Here is an 11,633-nt window from a genome sequence, read left to right as displayed (position 1 = left end):
TGTGATAGCAAGTCATTGCTCAGATATCCACGCACCATCACTTATATTAATGACTGAACTGCAACCACAGCTCCCGCAAACTCTAGAAACATCACGCAGCTTTGAGTCAAACAATAGCGAGACAACAGCACCACAGTTTCTGGCAGATTAACGCAAACAGACTGTTTACATCTGACAGCTGACACCTCGCTAACTACACACACACACACACACACACACACACACTGCATTAACGTTAGCTCGGTGTTCACACGACTGAAGCAACGTGATGGGCTAAAAGTAAGCTAACCAGTGAGGCGTAGAAACACACGGTTTGGACTTTAACAAGTGCTCTTGAGCTCTAACATGAGGTTAGTGAGCAGAATAGCGAAGATGTAATCTGACGCTAGCTACAAACGCTAGCTTAGCTTAGCTAGCTAACGTAAGTTAAGTCAAAAAGTTATTTGATGATCTGTAACTGCAGAACTTCAATAATTACCGTTTGGTAGCTTACCGCCAGCCCTTCAGTCTTGGTGTGAACACCGCCTACGGCAGAATCCAGTGATTAAAGAGGACTGTTTAATATGACGTGACCTCGCTTTCAGGAAGTGAAAGCGAAGGGCTCGAGCGATGCGCAGCTCGCAGTGCGCAACCCAGCTGACCACCGTTGTGACGTCAGGGAACTTCGGAAGGGTTTCGCTGTCCCCCTTCGCAGTCCCCGCCAAGCTGTGGTTTCCGAATAAAACCCCCAAGTGTAATGCTTACCCAGTTTACAGGAACTACTTTATTTTATCTTTTTTTTTTCACTATATTTATTAGTCACACAGCCTGTTGCAGTGCAGATGTGCCTCGCTTGTTTCACACATGTTCATACTTCTTGTCAGTGGGTTAAAGAAACTATTTACTCCTCTTTTGGGAGGAAAACCCCTTTATTTCTGGCACTAACCTAAAGGGATAGTTCACCCAAAAATGAAAGTTCATTGAGGGTCTGGTTTATTTTGTTAGTCCACAAAACGCTGCTGGAGTTTCACAGGAAAACGGCGTCGCAGAATCTCCCAAACAATGGAAGTAAATTGTGACCACTTTTCAAATGTGAAAAACAGCTGGAAAAATATGACACGCCTCCATGCCACATGTCTGGCATAATCCAAGTCTTCTAAAGTACCAACATGCCATTTGCACACTGTGCCATGTGCATGTGGCCTCAAGGCTTTTTATGTTTTTATCTGTTGTTTTTTTTTATATTTGAAAACTGGTCACCATTCACTTATACTGTTTGGAAGAGTCTGCAACACTGTTTTCCTGTGAAACTCCAGCAATGTTTTGTGGACTAACAAAACTAAACCCGACCTTCAATCAGCATGAGGGTCAGCAGATAATGACTGAATTTTCATTTTTGGGTGAACTATCCCTTTAAAACAAACTCTCTTTGGGTTAGTGCTGAGCTGTAACTTTTCCTAACACAGTGTGTTAACTAGATTACACAGTGGTATTTTTAATTTCAAACCAACGGAAACATTGCATATTATTAAAGATGTATTACGGATGTACGTAGATTGTGTTTTTTTCAAATTTGCAAGTAAACATGAATTTGAAGAATTTAAAAATATATTTTTAGGATGAACCTGATGGTGCGTTACCTAAAAGAAACACTTAACTTTAATTATAAGAAACTTAAAAAGAGACTTATTGTTGGTAAATTGACTAAGATGTATTACAGTATTGATGAGGAATATTAAAATGTCCCACAAGTCTAAAATTTATGCCATTTGAAGTGCAGAAAGATTAAAAATTAAGTCTTTTTGTAAGTTTGTTTGTCTGGATGTTACCCTAACAACCTAAAGTAGGGCTGTAACTAACAATTATTTACCACTGCAGTTTGTGCCCCCATCTATGTCAACAGGATTGTTAAGTTATCATCACAGCAATGCAGCACGAATTTGCCATGACCTCGTCTTCAACACGACACAAATACAGGAACAATGGAGGAGACTGAGGGACTGGCTGTTAAACAAAGTACAGGGACTTTGTTTCAGAAGACGAAAGACTACTTAAAAAACACAGGAACCTAGTGATGACTCTCTCCAACCAATCAGCAGGTGTGTACCATTCAGGGGAAATAAGGCATCTAAAAAAAGATTTTCAGTGCTTATTAAAGTTAAAATTCACTCCCAAATCAAAAACACCCATATTTCCTCTGGCCTGTAGTGCTGTTTATTCATATAGTTTGGTTTTGGAGTGAGTTGCAGAGTTTTGGAGATATTATCTGTAGAAATGTCTGCCTTCTCTCAGATATAATGGGACTGATTGTGATCCCCAAGTGCCAAAAAATACTTTTGAAAAATTCAACAAGTGTCTCTTTCTAGAAGTCGTGACCCAGTTTACTCAAGATAATCCACAGAATTTTTGTGAGCTCTCTCATGTAAGGAACTACTTTCTTTCCAGTTCAAAAAAGGTAATTCTAGTAGATTCTACTCCAGAAAGAAAATAATTCCTGGATGAAACTGCTCACAACAAAGTCTGTGGATTATCTTGAGTAAGTCAGTCATGATTTCTAAAAAGAGACATTGCTGTTGAGTTTTTAAAATGCTTTTTTTTTTTTTTTTAGCTTTGAGCACCACAAGCCATTTAGTCTCATTATATTTGAGAAACAGCAGACATCTCTACGGTCAGTATCTCTAAAACTATCTAGATGGATGAATAGCAGAAATAAATGTTTTTGATTCTGGTATTTTATTTGACTTTGCATTAAAAATATCTAAACAGAACACTGAAGAGAACCAATGGATCAAGCTATGAACAAAATGACAAATATGGAGTAAACACTGTCCACTGTAAAGAGGGAAATGATTGCTTCAATCATAAAAGGTGGCAGCAGGTCAAAAGACATTTGCTGGATCTGATGCTCACATGTACAACAAATAAAAATATCCCAAACATACTTTATTAACAGGCTGAACACTGATTTTTATTTAGTTATTTAAGCAACAATTCAAACTTCATAGAAAAATCGTCTGCAGCGTTGGGTTGACTGCGCTTAGTGCAGAGTGTTTCCGGTCAGGTACCTAAGGTCCGAGCTATTTCACCACCCGATCAGAGGAGCAGGACGCAGAACAGTCACACTTTTCTCCCTGGCACTGTCTCAACTTCCACCCGTTACACGTCCGAATGCGTCACCCCAGGTCGCTACGGGAGGATCGGATGGGATGAGAATTCTCATTATGCAACTTGGAGAAGGTGGGGATTCGAGCAGGAAGGCGGCGGATGCATCAACCCTCCACGATCCGACGGAGTAAGTTGCCCAGACCTCCCTTGGCTAGCTGGAGGGGGGTCTTCTCCTCTTTGTTCTCAATGTAGATGCTGGCTCCGTGTTCCACCAACACCTTGGCTGCTTCCACGCGCTCCTCATCGCACGCCAGGTGGCTGGAGGAAAATACAGAAATGCTTTTTAAATTACAAAACACTGAAAGCAAATAAATGTTTCCAATTTAGGTGAACTGACCCTTTAAAGGTTTGTGTTTAGTCAGTTCAGCCCACAGTATGTTTGTGCCATCAGTCACACTGTTTTATTAGACAAATCTGTATTCACACATACAGCGGCGTGTTGCCCTGCGAGTCCTGGATGTTGGTTGAGGCGCTCTGTTTGAGAAGCAGCTGGATGAGGCGGTAGTTGCCCTTGGCGGACGCTCTGTGAAGGGGAGTGGACTCCAACTTGTCGGTGGCATTGGGGTCTGCTCCGTTCTCCAGCAACATCAGGGCGATCTATGACAAGGGAAGCCTGGGTTACTCGTTAACAAGAAACCTATTTTTAACTTGACGGACTTCCCATTTACGTGAAATACACGTTTTCAGATCCTGCTCCGTGGTTTTCTCATGGAAACATTACAGGTTATACGTGGAACTCCATGTAAGGCTGCGTGTTCATGTGGCTTTCTGCATGTTGCTGCTCTCTGCAGTGGTGAGGGATGTAAAGCAAAGACAGCAAAGTCGTTTTCTGTGTTCAAATTCCATACAAAATACTAATATATATAGTGCATCAGGCCTTTTCAATTATTTTGTTAGAAGGCCAGATTTGAAATCAAGGAAAGTGCCAAGGTGCAGGATGTTTACATCCTTTATGTCGGACCTGTTAGGTAAGGAATTTAAATGTGTCATTAAAGTGTCTCTCTCTTAACCTGGCTCGATCACCATGGTCACTCATAACCTGGTCATTTCATTTCATTTTCATTTTATTTATTACTATTATTAAACGGGTTCCTGTTCTGCAGCACATGAAAGACAGAATCACATCACAAAACAGAGAGAGTCAACAACAACAAGGGATGAGGACTTAAATGAAGTGTGCAGATAGTGTGTCCTTCCATCAGAGTACGTTTGCACACCTGTTTAAAATGTGTGACAGAGGTTATTGTTTTAATATAATATGGGATCTCATTCCAGAGTTTGGTGTACGGTCTCTGACCGTTCCTATTTTTATAAGCCAGTGCATGGGAATGGAACGGGAACTGAGTCTGATAAGTTGAATTTCAGATGAAGTCAGCATTAGGAGCGTCACTCTTTCACTAATTCTTTTCCACATGATGTTCTTTATGAGAAATATAGATTGTAAACTGAGGGAGGATGTTATGCAAAGCCGCCGAGCTGTACACTCATAAACTCACAGAACACAAACTGTATGCGATGTGTTGTCACGGGAACCTCAGTTTTTGAGATGAAGAGTCATTTTCTCCCTCACTTTCAATTTTACATAGCAGATCATCCACACACTAAAATATTAATGAAGCAGCTGCAGACAATATTAAGCTCGATCCTGATTTGCTACAGTCTGTTTTGCATTGCTGATATTACAGCTCAGAACACAGATTAGAAAATTGATTAGTCTATCGTATTTATTATGGAAAATATCTGATCAGTAATATTCATTTTACTTTACTTATTTGCCCCAAAACATGAATGATTTCCACACCTCACGTGTGACTGCACAAAGAGCCTGAAGAGAAAAGCTTAGGTTAACAAAGAGAGCTGATAACCACCGTCATGGCACCTGTTATAAAGCCTGCTTGTTTGGAGCTTGCTTTGTAGTGCAGCCCCCTGAGGGCCCGAGGGCCGAACCACGATGGCAGCCAAACTTTCTTTGTTAACCCAGACTTTGTTTTTCAGGCCCTGTGTGTGTTTTCATAAAAGGGAGCGCTTGGTGCGTCGTTTGACAAATATTACAGCAAAAAGCAACACTGAGGAGCAGCACAAGAGAGGAATACTGACAGAAAAGTATTGATTGACTTTATGTGCGCTCTGTAACTCCCATAAGAGCTCTTAAATTTTAAACTTGATACAGCTTACTGAAACATGATACTCAAAAACTGCATTTAGGTCTGACTCTGTCCCATAATGAAGTGGAAATCAAAATGAAATGAATTTTATTGATGGAATATTATCCGTGACAAATACCTGTAGACTAATCAATTTTCTAATCGGTGTTCTGAGCTGTAATACCAGCAGTGTAAAATAAACATGGCAGCAAATCAGGCTCAAGCTTAGAAACATCCGTCTGTGGTCTGCAGTTGTGTTTTTTTTTTAAGAAGAAGAAATAACGATCACGAGACATGATGAAATATTGATTGTACTGTATTTAGACCTTTAGTCACTAAATAAAATATACACCTACAGCAGTCTATAGATGCTTCATCATTCTTTTAGTGCGTGGATGATCCGCTGACCTGAAGTAAACGGGGAAAAAACGATGTGCTGCCTCACCAGCTGAATGCATGTGTGTTCCCATGGTAACACAATGCATACAGTTAGTGTTACTGTGATTAAATTATACGTTTTCGTTGGTGACATTACTAACATGCAGCTCAACAACTTTGCATGTGTAACACTAAAGAGTGGCGATTTATTGAGTTATTAATGCCAGTTGCCGTCTTAACTTTCACGGTATTTTTAACTCTTTTCATGCCATGAATGACACAATAACACCAATATGCTTGTTGTTTTCGATGCACTCTGTCTTGCTTCCTCTTTTACAGCGTACAACACTTAAATATGTGATAAGTTATGGTTTGGCTCCACATAAATAGAAGGGGAAAGAGTATCAATGGGCGTTTCCTGATAAAGCAGTATCTGGTTCTGCACTGATAACACTATTACTGTGCTGCTATAGAAAAATACAACTGACTTTGAGATGGTGTTGTTACTCTCACATATTAAACACACTGTCCTACTGAACAATTAAAAGTACCTACTGCAAAATGATAGAAACATTATTCATTAAACTACCAGCCAGTGTTTGTGTTACCAGGGAACATTACCTCATATCTGTCTTTAGAGGCGGCGTAGTGCAGAGGGGTGCATCCATTCTGGTTAACTGAGTTCAGCTGAGCTCCTTTGGATATTAAGGATCTCACTATGTCTTCTCTGCCTGCAGACGCTGCGATGTGAAGAGGGGTCCACGAAGCCTGGGGAGTAACACGTCACATGAAGTCATTTCCCACTTTGTCTAACTGGCTATTGGAAATACAGAGAAGTTCCTGGTTGCAAAGGGTGGATGAGGCAGTTTGAGGCAGTGGTGGAAAGAGTACTGAAAGAGTACTGTTACACTGCTGAAATATTACTCAACTACCAGCAAAAGTGCCAGTGTTAGAAAAATACTAAAAGTACAAAATATTCATTGCAAAAACTACTGAGAGTATTAGTTAGTTATAACTGTTGACATCACAGTCACGTCTCCAAACTAGGGTTGCAAATTTTATGCATTTTCCTTAACCGATAGTTTAAATTGCTAATAATCAATTAATCATTAATAATTTATAAGATACACAACACAATTAATTTTTTCCTTGTTTACAATTTTTTCTGCCTTTTTATTTTTGTCTTTTTTCTTATTTTAAGTCTAAGTTTAATTTTCTTTATTCATCAAATGAGGTGCATTTACTGTCATGACTATTGATTAGATACCCATGAATAATTTTTTTTTAATTGGTTAAATCCTTAATGCCAATTAATCGATTAATTATTTACTCCTTAACATCCTTATTCCAAATATGTGCTGCCGCAGCATTTTGTTTTGTTTGTCATTAGTATGTCCTGGTTTTCATTGACCCGTTTGTGATCAGATCACCTGATTGGCTGATAAAATGCAGATGAAAGGTCTGAACATTCGTTCAAATTGTACTCAGAACTCTACTATAATTTTAAGGGTAACTAAGCAGATTACATCTGGTAATCCAAATTTAAGTGCAAGCAAAAGTACAAATTAAATTAAAATAAAACTACAAGTACCCCCAAAACTACTTACTTACAGTAATTTGATTTCAGGAAGGTATTCATTTTACTCTGTGCCACAGTTTTACTTGTTATTGTAGAATTATTTTGGATCTTGAGGGCTGATGCCAATACTGTTATTAGGGAGTAAAAATTCTGACATCAATATGTTTTCTAATATTCTTTATATTTATATATAGAAGAGGATAAAATACAGATAAAATGCTGCATATACAAATATAAAATTAAGCAAAAACAAGCTGCATTATGTTATGTTAAAAAAAATAAATCAGACAACAAATATCTATGTTATATTTTAGGGCCCCCCTATCTAGTTTTAAATGACATCTCAGCCTTAAAAGGACAGAAACACTGCATCACACTTTGTTTTACACAGAGAAACTGTAAATCCAGTTTAAGAGCCATTGGACCTACATCATCCTGCAGATTAACTTCAACTCCCAGGTCAAGCAGAAACTCCACAATGTTGGTGTGGCCCGCAGAACAAGCCCAGTGCAGCGCGGTCCTGCGGTCCTGAAATTAGTCCTTTGTGAAAACGTGGAAAGTCTCGTATGGTATTGGGATTTATTTGTCATTGTTTCAGAAAAAACATAAAGTAGTATTTCTTACCTGGTCCGTTTTGCAGGCAAGCGTTTTATCTGACAGGATGCACTGTTTTAATTTCTCAAACTCCCCCGTGAACGCAAAATTACAGACCTCCACATTTGATACAGAACCCTCCATTATTAAATATACTTTCGATGTCAAACTAAATGTACACCTCAGTGGGATGGTCAGGAGATGTTTCGTTTCAGATTGGAACCAGAGCAGCAATGACTCAGGAAATTATGAACTCTACTTCCGCATGGGTCGATTTTTCTCTCTTCAAATTAAAATACCATCTGTGGCATTGCCGGACAATAAGACTGCATCCTCTCGTCCTTTTATTGATCATTCAATTACTATTCAATCTGAACGAATTGAGGATGTGGAAAATCATTCAGTGCCCTTCGTTGTGATGAAACAAACGTACAAACATTTTATTTTGGTAGGTCAACGTGGTGCCTAGAGGAAGTAATACATGTGCCAAAATGGCTGGATTTTCTATGAAGTGAACAAGAAAACCAAACCCCATTTAAATTGATACTTTAAAAGGTTTTTCTTTATCCTCTGATAGTAGTTCATTGTTGTTCTGATTCATATATCTGTAATTATGGCAACCACATTGGTAAGTTTGAAACTTTAGCTGCACTTTTATACCGAAATTAAGCAGCTAGCTAGCTAATTAGCTAGCATCCAATGTGCGCGTTTACCCTGATCATTCTCTCCTTGTTCATTTGTTGACTCTGACTAATTGTGACTAGCATTTAATAAGTGATTGTCCCACCCAGGATTTTAGGACACATGTGGACCAGTCATGCAGGTATTCAGAAGAGTTTGTCAACATTTATTACGACTGCATGGATAAGAAAAGGAGGGTGAGTGTTGGTCATGTTTTCTTCTCTGATTTGGAAAACCTGCAGTTATCTGAAATTAATTGTATGAGAACAGTACAGCTGGACCGATACATTGGCATGGCCAATATTATCGTCAGATTTTAGGTTCACAGATATATCATTATTGGCGTGTATATACCTAGTAATAATGAGTAGGAATGTAACAATACCAAAAACTCAAGGTAGTCCACGATACAGTATTTACTGTGACACTAAAATGTCAACTTGAAAACATGTTTTTTTTAAAAAAAAATAGTAAATCAAATGTGTACAGCATTTTTCCTAAAGCCCTTCTGCTTTCCTTCTTTAATAAATAAAATGAAAGTAGCCAGCCCTAATCTAACCATGCACAAAAATTGGCATGAATTGTTTCTGGTAATGAATTATGTATGTACAGTACTGTGACATTTTTTTAATAGCGATATTCGATATGTTGTTATTAGGGATGCACTCAAATCCAAATATGTTACTTGGAAAAGCACAAATAATGTGATGGAAATTGCTTGTTATTTGGGAAAGAATGATTTTCAGAATTTAACACAGTAACTTCATGACTGCTACTTTTTACTTTGAGTACATTTTTTTTCAAGTATTTCATTTTAATATGATTATTATCATAATATATTGTGTTAATATATATGCATCCTAGTACCATGAACCACAGTTAGATTAACATGCTAAGAAACATGAACGCAGCATCATTGAAATGAAAGATTATTCTCTTCAAGTGAGGGATAAAAGAAAGAGTTTTTGTCGCCAGTGTAAAACAGAATCTTTTCATTAATCAGTTTAATATTTCTCAGTGTCCCCCAGTGAAAAGAGCGGTGGGAGGGAGGGAGATGAAAAGTACAGAGCATGGATGTAGAATTATATTTCATAATTTCAAATTAAATCAACTTGATGCTTTGAAGGCATAACAATTGCATTGCCAATGAATATTCGGTTAGAAATTAAAACGTCTGACTGATTATTTAATAATCTGCCTGGTATTGCTCTCTAAGATTGCCTTATATATGTTTGAGGTAATTTACAGTGTTGCCATTACAAAGTTTGCTCACCAGAGAGCAGTAACAACTTTATTTCTCACCTATAAAATGTCCCACTTAGCACACATCAAATTGAAGGGATCCTTATCCTTATAATATTGTGTGAAAATTATCAGCTGATATTTCCACATATCAACAGTAGTATTGGCCTCCAAAATCTAGTACTGGTCAGGCTGTAAAGCACATTATGTTCATCTTTTCATTGATGTCACTGTTGCTGATTCTGTTTTTATCTTATCATAATTTCCTGTGTCGTAGAACTTGACGCGGCTCTACCTTGACAAGGCAACCTTGGTGTGGAACGGGAATGCGGTGTCAGGTCAGGACGCTCTGGGCGAGTTTTTTGAGTCGCTGCCTTCAAGCGAGTTCCAAGTTCAGACGCTGGATTGTCAACCAGTTCATGGTCAGTGAAGCCATGTCATAATTTTTCCGTCATTCTTTGCACATTTCAAATATTCCTATATTGTGAACTTTACGCATTCCCTGGTAAATACTTTGCACATTCCTGCACAAATCTGGACAGCCATTTTATGTAATCATCATTTTGTACCAATTTTTTTCATATAGTCATTTTTTTGTGGTTTTTGACTTGAAGTGCTTGCTCTTATCTTTCTCTTTCACGTGTGTGAAATACTTGGCAATAACCCTAATCAAACTCAAAACCCATCCAAATACTATTAGAGATTCTTCAGTAGTCCAAAGAAAAATGAAGCAGAGCATGACACATCAAGCATATTAAATCAATTAAGGTGTAAAAATATCTGGGCTAGGTCTTTAATTTAATTGCAATGTTCCTCTAATGAAGGCATGCTAATCTAACATCAATGCACCCTTTCTTCATTCACAGAACAAGCCACCCAAGGCCAGACTACGCTGCTCGTGGTGACTGGAGGGCTGGTGAAGTTTGAAGGGAACAAACAGCGTTTCTTCAACCAGAACTTTCTTTTGACAGCTCAGGCTACACCCAACAATGACCAGCCTGTTTGGAAGATCGCTAGTGACTGTTTCCGATTTCAAGACTGGAACAGCTGAGTCTCTCCTCACCTCCGCTTTCCTTTCTAAAGTGTATGATGAACGTGAGGATGCGTTTTGCTTATTTCTATGTTTTTATAATAAAATCAAAATGCCATACAACACTGAATACGAAAAGATGTTTATTCTCAAATTGTTGAACAAGGCATGTGCTCATAATGATGGAGTAATAAATACAAATAGGATCACCAAACAACCAGCTGCAAAGTGACTGTCAATGTCTGCGTCCTTTAGGTTTAAATGATGAAAATCCATCAACACGACAACACTTCGAAAAATACATAGAAAACACTCTATAATATTAAAATGAGCTGAATTTCAGAGAACCTCATGATACCAAATTGTACATTAACCTGTTAACTGAGGTAAAATATGCACAGTATTACAGTATGCCAGTTCTGACTAGGTAATGCTAAGCATTTTTAGTAGCTGGTTAGTAGTTAAGCATGCTTGCTCTTAAATAAATAAGGTGCCCACAAGAGTTTTGACAGAAGTGCTTTCTATACAAGCAACCCACTACTTCACAATTTCATATATTGAAACATGTTCTTATCTTCCTGAGTCATGTGCCTGAGTTTGCACATTTTGGTCTTACTTTCTTAATAAATTCACACAAACATAAATAAAACAACATTGGCCCAAAAAAAAAAAAAGTGGACATGACCTTGAGCAACTTTTTCCTCTCTATGACACATTTTGGAGCCTCTCGGGGTGGGGGTATTTTGCCTAAAGCCTCAAGTAAACACATGGCAAGTGAGCCATTTTTGTAACAAAAGCGTAAACTATGTTTTCATCTAGATGCCACTTCTGCTTGACTAAA

General features: G+C 38.2%; 2 protein-coding genes across 2 annotated transcripts; one reads left to right on the top strand and one right to left on the bottom strand.

Annotated features, from left to right (window-relative positions):
* Positions 1 to 2,907: 2,907 nt before the first annotated feature.
* Positions 2,908 to 8,076, bottom strand: psmd10 (proteasome 26S subunit, non-ATPase 10). The gene is made up of 5 exons (XM_084718686.1): positions 7,870 to 8,076; positions 7,675 to 7,773; positions 6,288 to 6,434; positions 3,575 to 3,741; positions 2,908 to 3,402 (listed from the first exon to the last, which is right to left on the bottom strand). The coding sequence occupies exons 1-5, from the start codon at positions 7,981 to 7,983 to the stop codon at positions 3,249 to 3,251; spliced, it is 681 nt and encodes a 226-aa protein (XP_084574812.1). The 5' UTR covers positions 7,984 to 8,076; the 3' UTR covers positions 2,908 to 3,248.
* A 225-nt stretch (positions 8,077 to 8,301) lies between these two features.
* Positions 8,302 to 11,466, top strand: nxt2 (nuclear transport factor 2-like export factor 2). The gene is made up of 4 exons (XM_084718684.1): positions 8,302 to 8,467; positions 8,631 to 8,717; positions 10,040 to 10,184; positions 10,629 to 11,466. The coding sequence occupies exons 1-4, from the start codon at positions 8,453 to 8,455 to the stop codon at positions 10,811 to 10,813; spliced, it is 432 nt and encodes a 143-aa protein (XP_084574810.1). The 5' UTR covers positions 8,302 to 8,452; the 3' UTR covers positions 10,814 to 11,466.
* The last annotated feature ends 167 nt before the right edge of the window (positions 11,467 to 11,633 follow it).

Source organism: Lutjanus erythropterus, chromosome 5 (assembly GCF_056507025.1).
Source record: "Lutjanus erythropterus isolate fLutEry1 chromosome 5, fLutEry1.hap2, whole genome shotgun sequence".
Taxonomy (NCBI): Eukaryota; Metazoa; Chordata; class Actinopteri; order Lutjaniformes; family Lutjanidae; genus Lutjanus; species Lutjanus erythropterus.
The sequence above is the reverse complement of the archived record's forward strand: the minus strand, read 5'-3'. Positions and strand labels throughout refer to the sequence as shown.